Source organism: Bos mutus, chromosome 7 (assembly GCF_027580195.1).
Source record: "Bos mutus isolate GX-2022 chromosome 7, NWIPB_WYAK_1.1, whole genome shotgun sequence".
NCBI classification, from domain to species: domain Eukaryota; kingdom Metazoa; phylum Chordata; class Mammalia; order Artiodactyla; family Bovidae; genus Bos; species Bos mutus.
In genome coordinates, this window is record NC_091623.1 from 82837778 (window position 1) to 82861602 (window position 23825).

The 23825-nt window shown below is 57.2% G+C and overlaps 2 protein-coding genes across 3 annotated transcripts in view; both read right to left on the reverse strand.

Annotated features, from left to right (window-relative positions):
• Positions 1-386: 386 nt before the first annotated feature.
• Positions 387-2469, reverse strand: C2CD4C (C2 calcium dependent domain containing 4C). Its single transcript, XM_070374856.1, has one exon. It carries the CDS (start codon positions 2461-2463, stop codon positions 1201-1203), a length of 1263 nt encoding a protein of 420 aa, XP_070230957.1. The 5' UTR covers positions 2464-2469; the 3' UTR covers positions 387-1200.
• Positions 2470-3532: 1063 nt separating this feature from the next.
• Positions 3533-23825, reverse strand: part of SHC2 (SHC adaptor protein 2) — a 33673-nt gene continuing 13380 nt past the window's right edge. The window contains exons 2-13 of one of the 2 annotated variants that reach the window (XM_070374225.1): positions 22376-22446; positions 20935-20995; positions 20666-20785; positions 18917-18970; positions 18735-18786; positions 18525-18651; positions 17129-17291; positions 16500-16557; positions 13671-13820; positions 11858-12168; positions 8902-9035; positions 3533-3738 (exon numbers count right to left, since the gene is read on the reverse strand). In XM_070374225.1, the coding sequence (XP_070230326.1) occupies positions 8907-9035; positions 11858-12168; positions 13671-13820; positions 16500-16557; positions 17129-17291; positions 18525-18651; positions 18735-18786; positions 18917-18970; positions 20666-20785; positions 20935-20995; positions 22376-22446 (1296 nt within the window). In that variant the 3' untranslated portion in view covers positions 3533-3738; positions 8902-8906. Of the gene's footprint in view, positions 3739-6970; positions 7694-8901; positions 9036-11857; positions 12169-13670; positions 13821-16499; positions 16558-17128; positions 17292-18524; positions 18652-18734; positions 18787-18916; positions 18971-20665; positions 20786-20934; positions 20996-22375; positions 22447-23825 lie in introns of those variants that run through there. The other variant, XM_070374224.1, reaches the window with a different exon arrangement.

The window sequence follows — 23825 nt, forward strand, 5'->3', positions numbered from 1 at the left end:
AGTCTCGGGCTCAAGGGCATGAGTATGTCTCACCAGGTGTGCAGAAAGGAATGTGTGCTTCCCCTCCAGCCCCGGCTCCTTCACCCCTCCCCCAGGGTAATTTGGAAACCCAGAGCTGGAGGGGGGGGACAACTTCTGGACTGGGAGGGGGACCCCAGGATCCCCACAAACCGGCCTGGTCCATCGTCACCCAGCAGGCAGCCCAGGAGGCCCTGTTTAAGAGTGTGTCATTTCTGTTTGGCTGAGCCACAAAAATCAGTTGAGGATACACATACTGACAGGACAGTTAAGCCCATGCAGCTGTGTTAGCAGCATGAAAAGCCACAAGCAAGGTCTCCCCAGCCGCCCCTTGCCCACCCACCCTAGCCAGAACCTATGTACACCAGTGGAGTAAAAGCGGAAGCCGTCTGCTCCTAAACAGCACTTCCTGGGCTGCTGAGGACCATGCTCAGGAGGGGTCGGAGACAGAAAGGAGTAGGGGCCACCAGCTGGTGCTGCTCTCTGGGCACGATCTGAGCTAGCCTTCCAGAGGCTGAAGGCTCTGGACGTCCAGCAGGGCTGCAGGGCCGGATAAGAGAAGGTGATGGAGGGCTGTCCCACTTGAGGGCAGAGCCATCATTCTCCTCTTCTTCTGGGACTTCCTCCTCAGCTGCCTGTCTTTGCCCGGAAGTGGCTCTCAGACCGGGTGGCATCCTCTGACCGGCTCTCACCTCCGGAGCCTGGGAGGACTGAGGGCTGCCCAGAGACAGCCTAAGGCAGGAGGGGGTCCTCCCACAGCCCCATGGGGCCCCACACTGCCTGGCACCCCTCTCTAGGGGGCGTCCGTCGGGCCTGGGGCAGGAGGACACTCGTGCCGCAGAGAAGACCTGCCTGGTCCTCAGGACCCGCAGTCTCTGGGTCTGTGGTCAGCCTCTGCTACTTCCCAGCCCAGGTTCCAGAACTCCAGAATCAGTGACTAGCTGCGGTGGGGGCATGAAACTTGGGGTATAGAGGGACTCAGCCCGGCAAGCTGGCCCTTTCTTTTCCCCAGCAGCCCTCTCTCAAGTAACCCCTGGAAAAGAACATGACTCAGGACACCCCCAAAAGGGGCCGCAGCAACAGGGCTCACTTGCAGGGTCCGGAAGGGGGCGTGGCCGTGGCCTCCCCTGCAGGACCCGGGAGGGAGCGGGGTCTCCGCGGCCCGAGGGAGGCAGGGGGTCTCTACAAGAAGGGCAGCAGGGAGGTCAGGGGCAGCTCCTTTTCCCCGAGCAGCGTGTCCCGCTTGAGGCTGCTGCCCTTGTTCACCACCTTGATCCTGAGAGCCAGCTTCCGCACGCTGGCCGGACCCAGGCCGTCGAAGAAGAAGTCCTCGTTGAACACTGGGTGGCGGCTGTTCTTGACGATGGTGCTGCGCTGCTTTTGCAGCTTGCCCGGCACAAGGCACAGGCCCACACAGCAGTTGATGCTGCGGGCGTCGCACATCCGGTCATAAAGGCCCTCGGCTGCCAGCAGGCGCACGCGCAGGCGGGCCTGGGCCGCCTCGTACTCGGCCAGCAGGTGCACGCTGCCCCGCGGGCCCATGCGCACGGCGTGCTCCGCGCGGGAAGCCGGACCAGACTCCGGGCCGGGCTCCGGGGTGGCCCTGCGGTGCAGGCGGCGCCGGGCCCCGGGGCTGGTGTCCGGCGTGCTGTCATCGGCCGACAGGGAGCCATGGCGGCCCACAGAGTGCTTGAGCTGGCTCACCTTGGCCTGGCTGTCCTGGGCGAAGCCTTTGAGCAGCGACACGGAGCGCGAGAGCAGGGGGGACCCGAAGGGTGAGGACTCGGCCGAGGACCCCGTGTCGCTCTCCCCGCCGCTGACGCAGCGGCCGGGACTCATGAGGGTGCCGCCGGCCTCCCTGGGCCCCCCGTCCCCCCCGTTGGCCTTGACGCCCCCCCGACGGCGCCGGGTGCCTGGGGAGCCCACCTGGGCCAGAGCCCCGTGCTCGCTGTGGAACAGGGACTCCTTGCGCCGCGTGTGGGGGCTCTCGGCCAGCGTGGCAAAGCCGTAGGACGTCTGGGCCTTGGGCACCGAGGGCAGCGACATCGCCCCCTGGGCCTGGGGGTCGGCGTTGGTGGCAGTCTCCTCGGCCGGCCAGTCCTCCGCACTCTCGATCTGGATCACGTGCCGGGTGGCCGCCTTCAGTAGGCTCTTGCTCTCGGCGGCCAGCTTGGCGGGCAGCCGGGGGCTCCGGGGGGCGCGGCGGGGCGCGGCGGAGGCCAGGTTCTGCTCCGAGGTCGAGGGCCCCAGCTCGGCCTGCGCTTCGGGCTCGGCGGGGCCGGCGGGCAGCTTGGGGGGTATGAAGAAGTCCGGGATCTTGTCCGGCGTGAGCACGTTGCTGTACAGGGGCCCCTTGGCGGCCTTGTCCCCACCCTCGCCCCCCGCAGCTCCATTCTCCCCCGATCCCCGAAACCTCTCCAAGAACCACATGTTGGTTTTCTTCATTGGGGCGCAGTCAGGAGCCAGAAGGGATCTGCGAAGCCTGGGAAGAGAAGCGGGGGTCGGGAGCGGCAGGCCCCCCGGCACCCGGGGGCTGGAAGCAGGGCTTGCGGCACCTGCCTAGGGAGCCCTGTGGGGGCCAGCGAGGTGACGAGGCGCTGCGGCCCAGCACGGGGGCGGGGTGGGCTCGCCCCTCGTCTACCCTCCCGGAAGGAATCGCGCTTAACTTCCAAGCACCGAAGCCGGGCCTGGGAGGTGGGGGCGGCGCTGTCTCCAGGGAAGCCCCCAGGGGACAGCGGCTCCACTCTTGCCCCGACCCCTGTATTGAGGATCTCAAAAGCGCTTTCTAAAGGGGTCCGCTCTTAGTGCACAAAGAAGACACCCCTGGGTGTCCCAGCTCCGCCCCCCCTCAAGCTCCCACCCACCTGTGGCTTCTCCCAGGTTGAGGGTCCGGGTATCCGGGGTTGGGGAAGGGAGAGGAGGTGAGTCTGGGGGCTGAAGGCGCGGCGAGCCGACCCCTCCCCTCCTCTCCACCCTCCCCCCCGCCCCGCGGGACTCGGCCGGGGGCGGGGGTTGGGGTGCGCGTAGGGGGTCCTAGCAGCCCCCGCGGAGCGTGGCGAGACCCGAACTCACCTGCCCGGGGGCGGGGGCCGAAGCTGGCTGGCCCGCGGACACGCCGGGGTCTCGGCGCGAGGGCTGGGGGCGCGGGGACGCGGGCGCAGCCTCGGTCGGGCGGCGGCGGCAGCGCAGTCGGACTCATTCACCGGCGGGAAACCGCCCAGCTGGCCGCCGCGCCGCCGTATTCCTCCTAGTACGGCCGCCTTCCGCCCCCGCCTCGCCCGCCAGGGGCCGTCTGCGCCGTCTGCGCAGCGCCCCCCGCCCCCCGCGGCTCCACACAGGGGAGCCTCGCCGCGACTCGGGGGACTGAGCGGGGAGAGAGGCAGGTGGTCGTTTGGCTGGCGCCCCTGGAAACCCCAGGCTCCTGCCGCAGGTCGTCTGCGGGCCTTTTCCCTGGTGAGCATCTTTCCAGACTTACGATGACGAGTAAAAGAATAACAGTAATAATAACCGCAGTTGAATTTATTACTGGGCACTTTCTCAGTGCCAGGCTCTTAACATTCTCGCCCCAACTCACTGTCACAAGCACCAGTGGATATGTCCATGACCGTCTCCAGTTTGCAGATGAAGAAGGTGAAGGTGTCCTTCTAGAAATACGGAACTAGCCTCTGACGCTCGGTCCTCTCAGTGCAGCCATCCAAGGAGCCGACCAGGGTGCTCCTCCTTTATTTCATGGAGAGAGGTTTGTTAAGCACCTACTGGACGCTGGGGAGAGTGCTGTGGCTTGGATGCAGCTGTCAACTTTGTGATGTGTCCCAGGGGGAAGGAGGAGGACAAGAGGACACCAGGACAGAAATACACAGGTAAATAGTAACTGTAGGCTTGATGGTTCCCGTGACAAAATGTAACAGGAAAAATGTGATTTGGGATGAGAGGATAGTCCCCCATGCATTTCGCAGGTGGGGAAACTGTCAAGGGCAAGACCAGGAGACCCAGGCATGCCAGCCCCAAAACCACGGGCATCCCTCAGGATCCCACAGGCCACCCTGTGATCTGCCAGCCCCAGCCCCCTGCTTGCTCACAGCTTCCTCGCTCCCAGTCTCAGTTTCCCCTCTGCAACACAAGGCCAACTGACCAGTTCCCAGTCCAGCAAGATAACCTATCAGGACCGACACACAGCAGGGAATGCCTGGACCTTATTAAATTATGATATCCCAGGAGCCACCCATGTTCCAGACATGTCCCGATCATCATCGCTGGAGCTGGATGAGGGTTGGTCTGGAGTGGCCACTGGTTCAACAGCACGAGGGGGACAGGGGCAGGCTGAGCTTGAGTTGGGTGGAGCCCCTCCAGCTCTTCCATCTGACCTTGGAGTGAGGTGGGGCTCAGAGTCCCATTGTCCAGATGGGGGAAGTGAGGCTCCCTCAAGAGGCTTTTCTCAACTTTGCTCACCTAACAAACATCCAGCCCGCTACCGTTTGTTCTAGGGGCAGCGCTGGTGTGGCCACATAGGCTGACAAAGTAGGCAGGTACCAATGAATGCATCACCTCACTGCCACCTCCAGGAAGCCTGCCCTGCCTGCCCCATATCACAGCCAGACAGAGCTCACGGAACCCCAGCTTCAGCTTTCATGAGGAGCGCGGTTACTCTGAGAAGTTATTCCATTAATGTACATCGCCCCTGCTGGGCTTGGAGCCCAGGAGGAAAGTGGTGGCCCAGGATGAGTGAGTGCTACAGTGGGAAGAGCAATGCCGAGTACAGTGAGGCACCTTCCTCCACTGTCCGCGCCAGCACAGGGGCCCAGGACAGCAAGCTGACCGGCTCAGGTGTCCTGCTGACAGGCTGACCTGGTACTGTGGTTTCACTCTCCACATGTCCTTGCCACGCTGGGGTGGGGTCTGTCCTCCCAGCTGGGTTGGGGAGGAGGCAGTGAGTTTATTCAGTAGCCCCCACCCCCCACCCAGTGCCTTCTCCCAGCCGTCTCTTGGCCCCATCTTGTCCCCATAGCACAACTCCTACTTGGGACTCTTACCACCTCTGTGCTTAAAAGGCCCCAGGCAGCTCTCCCTGGCACCAGGCTGCACCCAGCTGTGTCCCCGACTCCACTGCTGTCTGACCTCCCTTCCAACCTCTGGCCATCCTTCTGTCCCTCAAAAAAGCTGTATTCTACACACCTGGGGCCTTTGACACGCCATGCCTTCGGCCCAGATCTCTCCTCCTCATTCAGGGCATCCCTGCTCATCCTCCAGAAACCCCACAAAAAAACCCACTTAGATTTCTAGGGACCCCCAAGTTCCGAGGTGCATTCCTTCCCACAGCTGTCATCATACACTTAGTGGTGACCTGCTGATGATTGGGTTTTGGCAAACTCCACAAGAGTGGGTCTGTCTTGGTAATGTTGCATCTCCATTATCCACCAGGGGATATCCACCAGGGGTCTTGGTCAATAAGAGGAAGTCATGAAGGAAGATTAAAATATATGAGGATGGGGGTGTGGGTGCATGGACCAATCAGTGGAATGAATGATGAATGGGCGGTTAGAGGGATGGATGTGATGGTTAGGTGGACGGACTGATAAACGATGGATGGAAAAGTGGGTGAATGAACAGATGGATAAACGGATGAATGAGTAGATGGATGATGGATGGGTGAATGGATGATAGATGGATGGATGGATGGGAGGGTGAATGGATGGATGGAAAAATGGATGATGGATGAATGAATGGGAGAGTGAATGAATGGATGATGGATGAATGGAAGAGTGAATGAATGGATGATGGGTGGATGGATGGATGAATGGGAGTGTGAACGATGGATGGATGGATGGATGAATGGGAGGATGAATGGATGGATGGGTGAGTGGATGGATGGACAGATAGACTGGTAGCTCTGTCTCTAGATCTCTGAAGTAAGAAACAGGGCATCAGAGTCCCCTATCTTGCTCTGCCTTATGATCGCTTCCACCCTACTTACAGGCAGATCAGAGTGACTTTTACTTCCCCACACCCTTACCAGATCCCCCCAGGCCTGGAGCAGGGCCTGCTGACAGCAAAGAAAGCAAAGCCCCTCCCCAGAACCTGGGCAGAGATGTAACACCAACCAGTGGTGAGACTGGTACCCCCTTGGGAGGGAAGGTTCCATGTTTGTGGGAGGGTTGTGAGGAGGGTCCTGGGGAGAGATGGGGGTCTCCCTGGACAGGAGACATCATGTGAGGAAAGGTCAGGAGCAGAGAGTCAGAGTGAGCTCAGGAAGCTGGGCATGTGGTAGAAGTAGGTGCTTTCAGGTGGATAAAGGGGCTAGAGTGAGAACTGGGTGCTTCTCAAGAAATGAGGATGAGAACCATTGGGAGACTGAGAAGCCAGACCATCCTTCAGGACAAGTCAGGAACAATTTGGAGAAGAAAACAAGCAGTGTTTTGCCAGATACCTGGAGTATCTCGAGTCCACAGGTTTGTAGCATTTGGGAGATAAATTCAGGTGTTTCCAAAGAGAGGGGTGGATATTTAACAGAGAAGTTGGTGTGTGCTTTCTCTTGGGAAAAAATCGAGGGTCCCAAAATGTCAGGGGACTCTGCCCCCAACTCTCTCCCCATAGCAGGGGCACACCAGGGCCTGGCTCTCTCCTCCCCAGCCCTGGGGGGCCAAATCTGGTGCTGCCCTGGCTTCCCTGGACCCCAGACCCCCACTTCTAGAGGACCCCCACCCCAAGAGGGCCCCCACCATGAGATGACACCCACCCAGGGAGGGTCCCCACCCTGAGGAGACCCTGACCCCAAAAGGGCCCCCACCCCAAGAGGACCCCAACCCTGAGAGGACCCCTGCTCTGAGATGACACCCACACAGAGAGGACCCCTACCCCGAGAGGACCCCAGCCCCAAGAGGACCCCTGCCTCTAGAGGACCCCCGCCCCAAGATGACATCTACCCAGAGAGGGTCCCCACCCCGAGAGGCCTTGTAGATCACAGGAGGTTTCACGCGCCACACGGTCATTCCCACGTTTAATTACAAACAGATTCCAAGCATCCAGTCCAGGCTGACAGCTGGGAGGGAGGGGCCTCACAACAACCCCCTCCCGGGTCAGTGGTCATGGAGCTGACAGATGACCCCATCAGCCCAAGGCTTTCACCCACTTCAACACCCTCATCTGCCCCGGCCTGAGGACCCACAGCGCTTCAATTCTACCCTCAAAAGACAACTATGCTCCGATTTTTCAGGTGGAAGATCTGAGCCCAGCGGAGACGGGAGCCCGTCTGCATGCCAGGGAGCTGGGAGCCTTCATTCCCCAGGAGGTGAGCTGATGACCCTCCAGGAAGGAAAATGGCGCCCCCTGGCTAATCGGGGACCTGGGCCAGGCTCCAAGGCGGATGGCTGCTTTTCGATATATTTTCTTTAAAGGCGAGAAAAGGTTCTGTCTTTGGTACATACATCTTCACTCCAGGTGAAGGTGGCAGCAGGCAGGGGTGAGAGAGAGGGGTCATGCACCCCGTGTCCTGGCCAGGGTAACCCATCCCAGCCCCAGGACCAGCTAGAGAAGGAAGACTCCTGAGACCCAGGTGAAGAAGGAGAGACAGCGGCGGTTCCGGCCTGACCAGGGTCCAGAGAAAGGCTGAGGGGCCCCTAAGGCCACAACAGGAGCATCTGGGGAGCAGGGACAGAAGCCATAGGCTGAGAACCATCACCTGGGGAAGAAAGTGAAGCAGAGGTCAAGGGTCAGCAGAGACAGCAACAGGAGACCTGGGTTCAGGTGTCACAGACCTCAGTTACAAGGTAGCAAAGTGACCCAGTGACAAGCCTCAGGTGGAGGGCCAGGGTTCAAGTCCCAGCTCCTCCATGGTCTTGCCCGGTAACCTCTCTGTGCCACTGCTTCTTCCACAAAATGAGAACATTGTTAACAGTGCCTGTTGGGAGTTGCGTGGGAGTTAGTACAGATGTGGGAGGGTCTGAGCATAGGGCCAGGACACAGCAACTTCTGCATAGGCAGCGATTATTACTGCCATCGGTGTTATTTCTCAGGTCACAAACAACTCAGGGTGTAGAAGGCAAACAGGTCGGACCCTGGCACGTGCACATACACAGTCCATGGCACTGCATCATTTCAGGTGATCCGCAGGACCACCTCCATCCCTGGAGCCCTTCCCCAGGCTGGGAACCCTGTCTCTGCCTACAGCTGGGCCTGGCTGGGGGCAGGGAGCAGGCCAGCGCTGACAGAGGGAGGAGGCAGGAAGAGACTGTTGTCATGGGGACGAGAGAGCAGCCCAACCTGGCCCAGAAGGCCTCTCAGCCTTTGGGGAAATTCCACGGCCTGTTTCCCTCCACGAGCTGAGCCCCCAGCTCCCAGCTTCCTGCCCCCTACCCCCGCTCCAGAGCCTGCCTCTGCCTCCTCCCACAGACTGCCCTGGTACCTCAACCCCTCTGCAGTTCAGCTGCCTCTTCCCAGCCTAGACAGGCTCCCATCTCACCCCAGACCCCCCACCAGAGGCCCTAGAACCATGGGACCTGTCTGTCCCTCCCCCACTCAAGACGTCTGAGGCTCCAGAACTGATGACCCAGGTGGACCTTCTCACCCACCTGCCTTGCCTCAAATGCCAGCCCTGCTGGACCCAGCCCTACTGGGCCCACCTCCCAGGTGGCCAAACACTGCCTCTCTGAGGGATTTTTACCACCAGTTAAACACAGAGTTGCCATAAGAATTCAGGAAGTGAGTGCTGATGGGGACAGGGTTTCCTTTGGGGGTGATGGAGTGTTCTGGAATTAGATGGGGAAGGGGGCACAGTTCTGTGAAGAGACCCACTGAGTTGTGCCCTGTAAATGGGTGAAGTGTGCAGCATGTGCACCCATGTCAATTTTTCAAGATGCGAAAAATCTGGCACATTGGGGCCAGACGCACCTGGCTCAGGGCTCCCGCTTGACGACGCCTCGCAAGTGCAGCTCACTCTCAGCGGCTACAATGGGCTGCCCATTCTGCAGGTGGTAGTCGATCAGGTGGCTGATGCTCTCAAAGAGCACGTCCTTCGTCCGCACCTGCGGGGCCAGAGGCCACAGCATCAGCACCACTGGGAGAGCCGGTCGGAGAGGCAAACTCTTGGGCCACCCTAGACCTGCTGACAGGGCACTGAGTTTTCACAATGCCTCCTGTAGCTCATGCTCAAGTCTGAAAACCACTGGGTCAAAGACTGCAGCCACAGAACTACAGGTAGACACGTGCTTCAAAGCTCCAGCACCCAGGGGCCGTGGCTTCCTATAGTGGATTGAATGGTTCCCCCTCACCAAAAAAAGATATGTACACATCTTAACCCCCAAAACCTGTGAAAGGGCCCTTATTTGGGAAAAGCCTCTATGCAGATATGATTAAGATGAGTTCATCCTGAAGGATAAAGAAAATGTGGTATATATATACAAATGGAATACTACTCAATCATGATAAAGAATGAAATAGTGCCAATTGTGGAAACATGGATCATCACACTACGTGGAATAAGACAAATACCACATGTCATTTATATGTGAAATCAAAATATGACACAAATGAACTTATTTACAAAGCAGAAACAGAGTTACAGATGTATAGCACAGACTTGTGGTTGCCAAGGGGGATCAGGTTGGGGGAGACACAGATTAGGAGTCTGGCATTAGCAGATGCAAACTATCATATACAGGATGGATAAACAAGGTTTTACTGTAGATAGAGCACAGGCAACTGTACTCAATGTCCTAGGATAAACCATAATGGAAAAGAATATTTTTAAAAATGTATATATGGAAACTTCCCTGGCTAAGAACCTGCCTGCCAATATTCAGGAGACATGGGTTCAATCCCTGGTCCAGGAACTAAGATCCCATATGCTGCAGAACATCTAAGGCTGTGTCCCACAACTACTGAAGCCCAGACACCCTAGACTCCATGCTCCACAACAAGAGAAGCCACCACAAGGAGAGGCCTACTCGCCACAACTAGAGAGAGAAAGCCTGCACACACAGTGCAGACCCAGAGCGGTGAAAAAGAAAGAAAAGAAATTCCGGAAAGAAAAAATGCATATATGTGTATAACTGAGTCACTTTTCTGGAGAAGGCAGTGGCACCCCACTCCAGTACTCCTGCCTGGAAAATCCCATGGATGGAGGAGCCTGGTAGGCTGCAGTCCATGGGGTCGCTAAGAGTCGGACACGACTGAGCGACTTCACTTTCACTTTTCACTTTCATGCATTGGAGAAGGAAATGGCAACCCACTCCAGTGTTCTTGCCTGGAGAATCCCAGAGACAGGTGGGCTGCCATCTCTGGGGTCGCACAGAGTCGGACACGACTGAAGCGACTTAGCAGCAGCAGAGTCACTTTTCTGGTCAGCAGAAATTAACAGAACATTGTAAATCCACTATACTTCAGTTAAAAATTAATTTTAGAAAAAGAGTAAAAAAGGATGAGTTCATCTTGAATTACTCAGGTGACCTCAAATCCAGTGACCTATGTCCTTATAAGAAAAGAAGGACTGGGACAACACAGAGACACAGAGAGAAGCCAAGAGAAGCCCTGAGAAGCCAAAGGCACTGGGGTGATGGGTCCACAAGCCAGAGAACAAGAATTTCCAGCAACGAGGAGAAGCTGGTGGGGGGCCCTGAACCAGATCCTTCCTCAGAGCCACAGAAGGAACCAGCCCAGCCAGCACCTGGATGTCAGAAGTCCAGCCTCCAGAACTGGGACAGAACAAATCTCTGTAGTTTGAAGCTGCCCAGCTGCTGGTGGTCACTGGGAAGGCAGCCCTAGGAAACAAACACACCTCAGAAATCTTGTGGACACAGATCCAAAACTCAGAACCACCAAATCGAAACACCACCTGCATCTTAGAATGCTGAGAAAATCTCAGCAGACCTGGATGCAACACAGACCCCCCTGGGAGGCTAACGCCACTTCAGACAGGGGACACAGCAGTGAGCAGTGTGATTAGGTATGAAGGAGGAGGTGGAGAAGGGAACTGACAGAACACTGGAGCCTGGAGCCACCTGGGGCCTGGAGCCGTGGTCCCACCTGGGCCAGGCTGCACAGTAGCCACTGGAGTGTGCCCTGTTCAGGGCACAGAGCACACACAGCCCCCAGGGTGGTGTGGAGGATTCAGCTAGATGACATAAATTGTTGCTGTTGTTCAGTCTCTAAGTAATGTCGGACTCTTTGTGACCCCATGGACTGCAGCGCTCCTGTCCTTCACTATCTCCCAAAGCTAGCTCAAACTTATGTCCATTGAGTCAGTGATGCCATCCAACCATCTCATCCTCTATCGTCCCTTCCTCCTCTTGTCCTCAATCTTTCCCAGCATCAGGATCTTTTCCAGTGAGTCAGCCTTGTATTTATCACTCAAAGACATCACTGTTTGTAAGATGCATTAGTGATGATAGAATGTGGGGGAAAAGTACATCTTACAGTTGATGAAATATGGTACTTTGTAAGCCCTGAAGGCCTTGAGATTGGAAAAGGTTCTCTAATCCCTCCAAATGCTTTATAGACTGGGAAATCCTTTGTGAAAGCTAAAATTCCTCTAAAACTGGAAAATACTTTGTAATTTTGAAGTATGTAGTAAAGGGAAACAGGATCTGTAAATATAAAGGGCTCTGTAATCTGAAAAATGCTTTATTAAACCTAAAGGGTGTTTAGAATGTGGGTGCCCCGGATCTTGGACAGAGGAGAGAGGCCCGGCCCTTCCGGCAGACGCGACACCCCGGTAAGTCCCCTCCCCACCCCTACCACACGCAGCCTCCAGCCCCGCCCCACACCAGGCCCCTGCGGGTCTATCTCTGCACTCTTTCCCCCGCACCCTCAGCACCTGCCCCCACCCCGCCCCCAGCGCCCACCTTACCACGCCCTCAGGGTCCACCAGCAGCAGGTGCTTGGGCTGCCCCCCGTGCATGCCGGTGAGGACGTACTGCCCAGGATTGGTGACGCTGTCCCGCACGAGGAAGTCCCCGTCTGCCCGAAGCAGTTTTTCCGCCGCCCGGCGGCTCATCTGGCCATGGTACCAGGGCTCCTGACGCAGCTGCTCCTCCGTGGGGGCGATGGGGGCCCGGCGGGTCGGGGGGCTGGGCCACTGATCCTCCACGGGAAGGGGGGCTGCCACCGAGCCAGACGCCACAGAGCACTCATGCAGCCTCAGGGCATCCTCAAAGGGTCCTGCGGGGGCGGGGGTGGGGACAGTGTGGGCGGGAGGGGCCTGGGCTACGGGGACCTGCTCCTTCACCCCTTACTGGTCCTGTTAGTAACTCAGTATATTCTCTTGGATTTTCTAAGCATATCCAAAGATATTTCTTTTTTTTCCAATGTGCACACCTATTTCTTTTTTCTTGTCTTGTTACACTGGCTTCCTTCCCAATGTTTATTATGCCTCTTGTTTCATCATCTCGTTCTGACTGCACTGGCCAGGACCTCCACTACACGTGCCACCTCTTTGGTAGGCAACAGGTGTCCCTTTCTTTTCCAAACTCTAATGGAAAAGCTCCTGATGGTTTGTACAAGTTCCCTGTGGATCCCAGCAGGCACCAGTGTCGCCCTCCCTGAGACGGTACCACGTAGCTCAGACACCCTGGAGTGCGCAGTGACAGCCCTGATCCCTGCCCTGGTGTGTCTGCGCTTGCTTTGCAACCCGCCTTTCTTCACTTCTGGTCCCTTGGGAATCCCTCCTCCCTAACTTCTCCAGCGATGTTGACCCAGCCTCCAGCTCCTAAGACATGTGACTAGTCCTGGCCAATCAACATACGCCTCTCACACTCCTAGCCTAGTGATTGGCTGCGGGAGGTGAGACCATGACCCAAGGAGGGCAAATCTGAGGCAGCCCCAGGACTTCTAATGGGAGCCTGGCAACAAGCATCCCTTTTCGTACTAGGGTTGCTGGACCACCTGGCTGGGCGCCCAAGCGGACAGCCTGCCTCAGGAGCTCACACCTGGTACACCTCCTTTCCCATCTGAGACTTCTCTGAGGAGCCAGTGGGGCCACAGCAGGGGTTCATGTCACTGCCTAGCATGTCATCAGGCGGTGGGGGAGCGGAGCTTTGCAAACTTTGTGAAAGAAGGGATTTCCGGCTGGCTTGGGAGTTCCTCAAAGACCTCACCTGGGGAGGTGTGCTGGGAGTAGGAGACGACCCTGCCTGGGCCAGCACGGAGCCAACACGTCCAAAGTGCTCATGCAAAAGGATGGAGTTTGATGTTGTGGGAAAGGAGGGTGTTCTGGACACAAACCTCCTCCATCCGATCAATCCCTCCCTCAGGCTGGGGGAGGGGCTTCACCATCTGCTAGATGTGGATCAGGCCTCCCTTTTCAGGCGGGATTTCTGGCAACAAGCCAGAAGGGGCTTGAGCCTCCTCTCTCAGATCATGGATCACATGAAGAGGGAGCTTAAACTCACTCATCAGACTGAGACCCAGAAACAGGGAGCTAGGCACGTCCACCCTGCAGACTGAGTCCCACGGCTTCCCCATCACATTCTTCCAGGATACGAACTAGCCCCTCCCGTCAAACTGGGGACCCCATGGAGGGGAATCTGGGTTACCCTCAGGAGACCGTAAGGTCTCACGGAGGAGGGAGTCCCAAGGGAAGCATAGCACACAGCCCATCCCCCACCAGACCACAGGTTGCTCGGGCGTGGCCCCACCCCACAAGCCGGCCTGCCCCCACTTACGCATGTCGAACAGATCCTTCTTGGGGCTGTCCTCGGGCTGAAGGGACTCAGGGCCGTCCAGACCCTGCGTGTTGACATACAGATGGTCCTCGTAGTCTCGGGGGCCCCGGGCGTCCGCCTGCACATAGCCATCCCCGGGCTGGGCTGGGACTGGGGAGTCAGAAGGGTGTGAGTTCAGAGGAGCACAAGGTCACGCGGGGAAGCTCTGGGGAGAGGTCCAAGAGGGGCGCCCCGCCCACGCCTGTGTCCCTCCAGGAAGCCTGCCCTTTAACGCAGCAAGGTCAGGAGTGAAAAACCCCATGAGAGCCCAGCTTTGGGGCTGTGAGAGGCGCAGAGGTCTACCAGAGCCCCCTACACACACACACAGCCAGGCCCGCTAGTCTACCAGGCAGGAAGGTGGCCCAGGGACCAGAGCTTCCCAGTTTCAAGAGAAGGCAGAAACCCCGATGTTTATGTTAAATCTCCACATTTAAAAAGTAACAGCAATAAGACTCTGCTCTCCCTGTAATTATGTTATCAAGTGAGGCACAGTCGGGTCATTCATTTGCTTGTTTCTATTTTAGAGTTTCCTTTCTGTTCTTTTCTAATTTTGTTTTGAATGTGTGAAGCATTTAAATGGTTCAAAAGCTGCAATTTCATGAAACTGGTATCATTGGGTGAGTCTCTTCTGGGGTCCCTCAGTGTTCTGTGCGGATTCTACTGGGTCCTCCCCAGTTGGCCTCTGCCCAGCTTCAAGGCCTCACCCATGGTGTGTTATCAGACTGTTGGACTCGTGCTGACCTGATAGGTGAAAAATGGCATCCAGGGGGACTTTAATTTCCATTTCTTTTATTTTGAGCAAGGTTGAGCATCTTTTCCTAGGTTCCATGGACATTTGTATATTTTCCCCTAGATCTATCCGTCCATTTCTAAACATCTCCATTTTTAATCCTTGGCAGGGAAATGATGATCTTTTAGTACACTGTGGCCAAATCCAACCCAAGGGCCTGAAGCTACAATCTCTGCTTTGTACCAGTTAAATCCTTAACCCTCATAGGCAACTGGGCTCACATACAGCTCTACCCTCTGTGGGCATGACAGGTGAGTAACCTTTCAGTGCTTCAGTCTCCTCCTCTGCTGAATGGGGAGAACAGGAGTAGCTTCTTCACAAGTAGGGGTGAAGACCAAAACCTCTGGCAGAAGTTATGATTCAATAAAATTGCTAACACCATTACATCCCTGGGTGGTTGATGGGGGCAAAGGGGCCTTGGCCCAGCCTTCCCAGTCTGCACAGAGGAGGTGCAGATTCTCCCAGCTTTGTACAGTCACGGTGGGATGAGAAAAAAGAAATCTCAGTTGCAGGGGTCCAGAGAGTGAAAATTCCTGGACATTGGAGTTGGGGCACTGATGTATTGGTAGGAGTTCTTGGTCAGAGACTTGGGAAAATGTGATATGAAGCAATAACTTCGTGTGCAAAAGCTCAGGGGTAGGAAATGCTAATGAGCTTGGGGGTCAGGTGTGAGTAGCCCGTGTCCCAGAGAAATAGCTGACCACAGCCAGATGATGGCTGGGCATCTACTTGGCACCCAGTGCCACATGTGTTCTTTAACCACAGGTGCTGGGAGCAGTAGGGTTCTGATGCTCATCAGTGAAATGCCCAGATTGTTTGGGAAAATCTTTTTTTAAAAAAAAGCCCAACACAGATGTCAGCATGGCTGTAAGGAAACAGGCAGCCACGGCAGGGCTGGTGGGCAAACAAACTGCCAAACCACGTCAGGGAGCCATCTGGCAGCTTCCCCTACTGTGACAGAGGTGTGCATGCTGTCTACAGCTCAGCATCTGTGGGAGGGACACATGAGGGGAGCCAAGGGGGCATCTGCCGCTGATCAAGAGGGGACCACGTGGACAAGCAACTGCAGGGACAGGGGACTGGCACGTGGCCATTCAGAAGATCCCACTGAAGCAGCCAGAGCCCCTGAGAGACTGTGGGTACTCACAGCCTGTCCTTATTTCTTTGGGGGGTCCATTCACATAAGTGCTGAAAAGAGACACACAGGTGCCAGGGGGTAAGCTCAAGACCTCCGAGCTGGGGGCTAAGGGTATTTTAGCCTCCTCTGTCTTTTTAAATGTCGTATAACAGGATAAAATGCTCACGGGCTGAAAACTCAACCATTTTGTTAAAACCTCATGGTACCTGGTGGGCAGCTCTGTGATTTCCATCACATGGATCAGTGGCTGCTGTCCTGGGCACAGACTCTACTGAGACCCTGAACACAGCTGAGTGGTGGACAACTGGGGCACTGCTGTCCTGGCAGAGCCCTAGAAAGTACCCGGATGTCTGTGGGTGAGGGGGGTCCTTCACGTGGTGGGGACTACACTGTGGTGAAAAAGGAGGGGGGCAGCTGCCTAGCACTGGTGCAGGGGTGAGTCCAAGATGGGCTTTTACCTGGGAAAGCCAGGTAGAGGGATAGAGAGCACACTACTGTCCAAAACTGTGAAAGTGACGTATGTCTGAACTGACTTGAACATGCATGAAAAATCTAGAAAAACAAGGGAAACTACTACCAGTGGTTACCTGATCAGGGAGGTGGATAAAGCAAATAGCGGCAGGAGACTGACTTCTCAGTGGATGCCTTTTTATATGTTGGTGCTTTGAACCACTAACTGCAGTGTCTCTGTCCAACATGCAAGAAAACTGGTCACACAGACAAAAAGCAGATGCTGTCAAATCTCTAAGAGCCCAGGGAGTGACACGATCTCACAGGCCAGATGGAGTGACCCAAAGAGGGGAAGCGATGTGAGGGACAGTGGGGACTCAGGGACACTGGAGCAGAGTGTGCTGGACGGTACCTGAGGGGCCTACATCCCACTGCAGGCCGCGGGTGTCTCTTCGAGCAGGAGAGGCTCCCTGAAAAAGAGAGCAAGGGTCCCCCTGCAGTGTGCAGGCCCAGACCCCCAATCGCCCACACCAACACTCCTGTAAGTCAGATTCCAAGCTCAGCTCTGTACCCATCCCTCCCTCCTGGGCCTCAATGTACCCACAAGTCCCCACCTGCTTCTGCTGTAGCTGCATCCCCCAGCCCAACTTGGAAGGCCTGCCCCCAGCACATGCTGTTCCGTACACCTGGAGGCCCTTCCCTACACTGCTCTCTGGGGCAACTCCTATTGACCCATTAGGGCCCAGCCCAAGTTCTGCCTTGGGGACATCCTCCTGACAGGGACAGTCAGTCCCCCATGGACATTCTGGTCACCCTCCTCAGAAGCCCTGATTCAGTCACGGCTGTGGTCATCGTATCGTGTCTGAGATGGGAACCTTGTCTGGTGTGTCTGGCTCAGCAGACCTGGACAGTTTAGGGAGGAAGGAGCAGGGAGCAGGAGAGACCCTCCTCTAGGATCACGGAGGCGGGGAGCAGAAGGAAGAGCTAGGGGTTGAGCCCCAGCTCTTGGGCCCCCCTCCCCAGAGGTGTGCTGAAGCTGACCTGGCCAAGGGCACCGAGGACCCCCAGGGCACAGGGCTGTGTGAGGGCGAGCCTGGAGTCCACCAGCCCTCCTGGGGGCGGCTCCTTCCCGGGGAGGCTGTTGTAGTAGTTGTGTTCCACCTCCTCTTCATCCCCCCAGGCCGAGTCCTCCATCCCGGTCAGCCTGCAGACACATAGCCAGCAAGAGCACGGGCCCCAGCACAAGTTGTGGGGGGACAGATGGCGCCGAGGCCCCCAGACTGAGTTGTGCACCATAGGGGACAAGCCTGACCCAGGGATCCTGACCCCTCCTCTATCTTCTGGGAGGGCAGTGGCGCCAGGAGCCATTGCTGATGGAGGAACTAGGTGTCCCTTTCTGTCCACCAACAGGGGCTCTACACACATCTCAACGGTTTGGCTAAACTGAGAGGGGCCTCCACCCATCCCAGCCACCTCAGCCCCACCGCGCAGTCAGGGCATGACATCAGGCTTGCACCCTGAACCCGGAAGCCTTAGGGTGATGACACCATCAGCGTTTAAAATGCCCTCACCCACTGGCCATGGATGGTGCCTTCGAAATGTGTGCTACAGATGCTTATCCAGGCAAGTTGGCTCCTAAGAGCAAACGGGGGAAGCCACAGCCTGCCCCTCAGTCAGGGGTGGACAGCAGGTCTCAGGGGGGCTCCCAGAGGAGGGCTTTGCAGCCAGGAGAGGGGAGGGTGTTGAGGTGGCCCCAGGTAAAAACCAGCGCTCATTCATGTACTAGGGGCACATGATCCTGTGTGAAGGCCAAGGGGCAAGCTCAGCTGTACACTGCTGGCTCTCATCTGTGCATATGGGACTCTGTTAACATGTCCATTCATTCACTCGCTACTCTGACCAGTTCCCATCTGTTTAGATATTTAAATAGCCTATCACAGGCCACTGCCTGAATTTGCCAGCCAGGAGCTCAGGATGGCTTCTACCCTGTTAAGCCACAGAACTGTCAGATGGTTAAGAGAACATCAGAAGAACTGCATCTGACACGTGAAAGTCAGATGGAATTCAGATGTTTGTGTCCATAAATAAAGATTGGCTGGCAGGCGGCCCACCGACTGCTCACACGTCCTTCTTGGCTGCCTTCCCGCTACCATGGCAGAGGCAGGCAGGCAGCCTGGCCCTTTGCAGAAGTGCCGGCCGCCCCCATGCAGACTAAGGATGACAGCAATGACAGTCACTGCCTGCCGATCGGCTCCCTGAGTCCTCTCCTCTGCTAGGACTGGAGATGTTGTTATCCTGGCATCCTCATGGTTGAGCAGTAGGCCATGGAGGTTGGCGGGCACAGAGCAGGGAGGGGGCAAGGATCCAACCCCAGGGAAGGGGAGGGGCAGGACCAGCAGGGGTGCTGGGGAATGGGGATAGAGGGACAGGCCAGTACCTTTCCGGGGGGACGACGACCCTGGGGGGGCTGTGCAGGTACTGTTTGAAGCGCAGCTCGAAGGCTTGGCCCACGGTGCTGATGACGCTCTGGGCAAGGCCCTCACAGCACTCCAGGATGTGACAGGCTGGGGGTCGTCAGGCAGCATCAGCGGGGTCTCGACTGGCTGCGGATCCAGCCCGCGGCCCCACCCGCCCCCACTGGCCTCACCTCTCTGGTTGATGGGGTCCTTGGCCACGTAGGCCACATAATCCGCCATGTCCTGGGGAGAGAGGGCAGCAGACACAGAAGTCCCAGCAACGTGGGGGTGGGACTGATGTGCATGGGCAGGGCATCTCAGGGCTTTTGGTGACAGAGGCTGGAAGTCCACCACCACCCATCTGGGACCTTACCGTGTCACCACCGGACGCAAAGGAGATGGACTGCATGTGATGATTGGCGATGATCTGGCCAGAGAGAGACCACCAGTCATGGAGCTGCCGTTTCAGTTGGGGGAGGAGAGAGGGGCTTGGGCCAGTCACTAGAACAGGGCCACAGTGGGGACCAGAAGGACAAGGGCATGGAAGTGGAGACGTCCCCTCGACGGAATGCCAGGATGACCGAAAGCCCTGCTGGATGGGGAGCCCTGAAGCCAGGGCAGGATGCAGAGACCCACAGTCACACGCCCACATACACGGGAAGACAAACCTGCCCCAACTGGTGGACATGTGCACACACGGGCACAGACATCCAATACAGATACACACAAAGGTACATGGGCTAAAAGCCTCACACAAACCACACCCTGCACACACACACACACACACCTTCATTTACAGACACACACACACAAATTCCCCACTCCAGCTGTTCAGAGACACAACCACTCACACACTCACACACACTCCAGCCCACCTTCACACCTTGATGCATCACACGTTGGCCCTCACACCCTCCCACACAGACACCCAGGCACAGCATATGCACACCCAGACACTCACCACTCTCACATTCAGACACATGCCCCATGCCACCATGGAGGCACTGAGGAGACAAAAGCAGGACCCACTGGAGGCTCCTGACTCTGCACTGTCAACCCAGGCAGCCTCACCTGTGTGCTCACTTGCATCTATTTGCAACTTCATTTGCAACATCTGCTAATCAGTGTGCTCATTTGCATGAGTGTGCTGGGTTGCATATTTGCATGTTTGTTTGTGTTGATGTGCTCACTTGCGTGCTCAATTAGCATCTATTCGCCACCACCCACTGCTGCCCTAAGTGGTCATGTCCATCCAAGACCCAATAAGCACCAGAGACGCCCAAGCAGGGTTCTCTCAGGGTCCCCCATGATTCACTCAACCTGTCACCCCTCGGGGATACTCAGGGCTCCCCCTAACCGGCCCCTGCCCAGGGAGGCCCCCACTGGCATCCTGCTCAGGGTTAGCCCAGTGTGTTCCAGATAGAGTCCATGCAGAGGTGGACAGGGAGGTGAACGTGCTGGCAGCTCCCCGCCCCACGGCTTCCTCCCCAGGGGCAGTCTGAGCCCCCTCCCTGGGGCCCTGGCTTCAGCTCATCTCCTCCACGCTTCCCACTCTCACACCAGACCACAAATCACAGCACTTCCTGCTCCACACTTCTGAGGAGGATAGCAGTGCTGTCTGGAAAAATCCCAGTTCCTCACCAGGATCCTTGCTAACCTCTCAGGCTCTATCTCATCAGGTGACCTCTGCTCAATGTCCTCTCACCTCTCCACTCAGCGCCAGCATCACCACCTCCAAGAAGCCCTCCGTGATGCCCCTGCTAGGTCACAGTGCCCTGTGCATGCTCACAACCCATGCCCAGCATCACAATCCTCCTCAGAATTCATAGTTATTCCCTCCTTTCTGCAATTTTATTTTGGTTGCTTGTTTCCACCAGAAGATTCCAAGCCTCGGTCTCGCCTCCTCAGCAATGCAGACAATGGGGCCGAGACCTTCTTTGGGAGGCCGTCCTAGGAGCTGTGGAGTGAGGAGCAGCTCCCCTGGCCCCGCCCACTCGTCGCCCTGGTGTCACCACAGACCCTCAGCCAGGCCCTACTTGGGGCTGGGGGGGCCTGAGGGCGGGGCTGGAGGAGGCTGAGGGCGGGGCTAGAGAAGGCCGAGGGCGGGGCAGGCAGCGCTCACCTGGCGCGTGGCGGGCACGGAGAGGTTGAGGCCGTCGATGGAGATGCTGACCGCAATGCTCATGCCCGCGAAGCGCAGGTTGCTCTTGCCCAAGATTGAGGCCAGGGCCTTGTTGGGGGCCTGGGGGGGCAGACGGCACAGGGGTTGAAGAGGGCAGCCTGGCCTTCAAGAAGGTGGGACCACAGTGGAACTCCAGCTGGGGCAGGTCCTGGGATGGTCAGGCGTCTCCCCCCTCACTTCCACCCGGGAACCACAGGCCCCTCACCCACCTTCTTCTTCCAGGAGCCCCGGACGCCAGGCACCACCTCATGGAGCCGGTTGATGGCTTCCCTGTGTGGGCGGAGGGGGAGGGGGCTTAGAGAGCTCGGAGGAGAGCGGGCAGGAGCTCAGAGGAGGGTAAAGGCTCAGAGAAGGCAATGGGCTAAGGAAGGGGTGCGGTGCATCCTGAGGGGGGAGGGGCTCAGAGGACAGAGGGATGCTGGGGCAACTGGTGGCCTAGACGGGGACTCCCAGGCTGCCAGAAGCCCACGCCATGTCCCCAGCAGGTGCCCTTGCCCTCAGCTCTCCCCTTCCTGCCTTTTCTTTCTCAGAGACCAGGGGACCCCTGAGCCACAGCCCACTTGAAGGCACTGGGGTCAGATTTGGGGATGCTGGCACAAACCTTGAGCCTGGACCCCAAGTTCTCTGTGACCACAGGCTGGCCAAGATTCCCACCTGAGGCATGAGAGGATGCCCTCTGCTCTGGGCCCCCCAAGACAGGGGCTGATACTGACCCCCCAAACCGAATGGGAGAGACTTTGTGAAACGGCTCATCCCTGGGGAGGGACTGGAACTTTTATAGAATCCTGAAGGTCAGGCGGACACACAAGTTCTTAACAATGTTGGTGCTGCAAGGGGAAACCAAGCCCTCAGCCTGACAGGTGGGAAGGTCAAATGGAGCAGTAGCTCCTCAAAATGGGTAAGGCAGTCACATCCCCAGGTGCACACCCCGAAGAACTGAAAACACAGGCGCACACAAAACCTGCATACATAGCCACAGAGCACAACTCACAAGAGCCCAAAAGGCAGAAACCACCCAAACACCCATCAGTTGAAGATGGATAAACAGCCCATGGTCCCTCCTACACATGGGACCATCATGCAGCCCTGAAAAGGAGAGAAGCCCTAACACTCCCTACCATGTGGATGGATCCTGAAAACAAGATGCTCAGTGAGAGAAGCAGACACAGAAGGACATACAATGTGTGATACCATCGATGGGAAAGATCCAGAACAGGCAAATCCACACACAGAGAGGGTGGGTTCCTGGTTGTCAGGGGTTGGGGGAGGGGGTTGGAGATGGCTGCTCATAGGGGCAGGGTTTCCTTTCAGGGTGATGGAATGTTCTGCATTAGACCATGGTCATGGTTGCACAGGGCTTCTGGGGTGGTACCAGTGGTAAAGCAATGGCACTAGTGGCACTACCAATGCAGGAGACGCAAGAGACCTGAGTTCAATCCTTGGGTCGGGAAGATCTCCTGGAGGAGGGCATGACAACCCATTCCAGTATCCTTGCCTGAAGGATCAGGTGGACAGAGGAGCCTGGCAGGCTACAGTCCATGGGGTCTCAAAGAGTCAGACATGACTGAACGATGGAGCACATAGTACACAGCACCACCGCCTCCACTCCCGGCACTGAGTGGCGCCAGAACCTGCCCCAGCCAGCCTCACCTGGTGACCTGGGTGCGTGTGCTGAAGTCCAGGGAGCGCATGGAACGGAGCACCTCGATGCAGCCCATGTACTGAGGGGAGAGAGCACAGGTCAGCAGCAGCCCCGCAGAGCCCAGCTGGGGGCCACCATGGACCCAAGCCCCTTCCAGCGAGCACCCCCGTCAGCCTCCCCTCCTGCCACCTGGAGCTGGGGGCCCACTGTGGACCAAAGACCCCCTCCAGTGAGCCCGCAGCCCTCCCCTCCCGCCACCCGAGCTATAGCCCCCACCTCCATCCTTAGGACGATGCCCAACCTGGCCGCCCCACACCTTCCTGTCTGTCATTTGCAGCCTGGCTCCTTCCCCAGCTCCAGGCTGCTGGTTGCCTCCTCAGAGCCACCCTCTTGACTGTGAGTTGTTCCTGGAAACTGGTAGATTCCTTCAACTCAGTCTCTCCTGCTCATTCTCTTTCTGCTCCACTAGAATGCCAGCCCAGGAGGACCGTGTGGGGGTAACCCTGCTCACTTCTACATCCCAGGGCCCAGGGCAGGGCCTGAGAGCAGATGGTGGGTGGAAGCCATCTGGCCCTTTGCAGGGGGAGAATGCTGACTCCTGCCTGGACCACCCTTTCCATGCAAGGGAACTCAATCTCCAAGAGATGTTGTTCAGGGGAAGCTGGTGCAGGGGTACCAGAGATGAGGGCCACCAGTGCCCCCAACATGGTGTCTGCGCTGCAGGAGGGACCTGGGCCGGCCACATGCAGCAACCGTCACGTGATCACTGTCATGGATGGGAAAACGTCCAGGACAGGCGGGCCCGCAGGGACAAAGACTGGGTTCCTGGTTGTCAGGGGTTGGGGAGCGAAGGGGTAGGATTACTGATAATGGGGACGGACTTCCTTTGGGGTGATGGAATGTTCCAGAACAGATAGCGGTGGTGATTGTACAACCTTGTGAAGGTACTAAGTAGCACTGAACTGTGCTCCAAAATGACTCATGGTTAAGTTAGTTACGTGACTGTACCTCAGCTTTTAAAAAATGACTCACACACACATTTTGACCTTGAAACTCCATTTCTAGGACTTTATCTCACAGAAGCACCAGCCCCTGGGCTCCAGGTGTGGGTACAAGCTGCTGTGTGGGAGCACACAGACCACCCATCTCCCCAGGGCTCCAGTGGTCTGGTATTTACCCCCAGTCACTCTTAACTCTGCAGCCCAGTGCAGGGTGGCCAGAGGGCCCACTGATTCGCTTTGCCCTCCTGGGCTGGTCCCAGGGTGCCAGCCACCAGTCTGGTCCCGACACCTGATGCTGCTCTGAAGTCCCGCCAGCCCCAGCCTGCCCCTCCCTTCCCATGAGAGCTACAGCACTGAAGGAGTGAGTAAGGAGTTGCAGACACCCCAAAACTTGACACATTTAGGGTTGCAAGGTCCAACCCAGGAGGCCAAGGTTGGTATTTCCAATAAACAACAA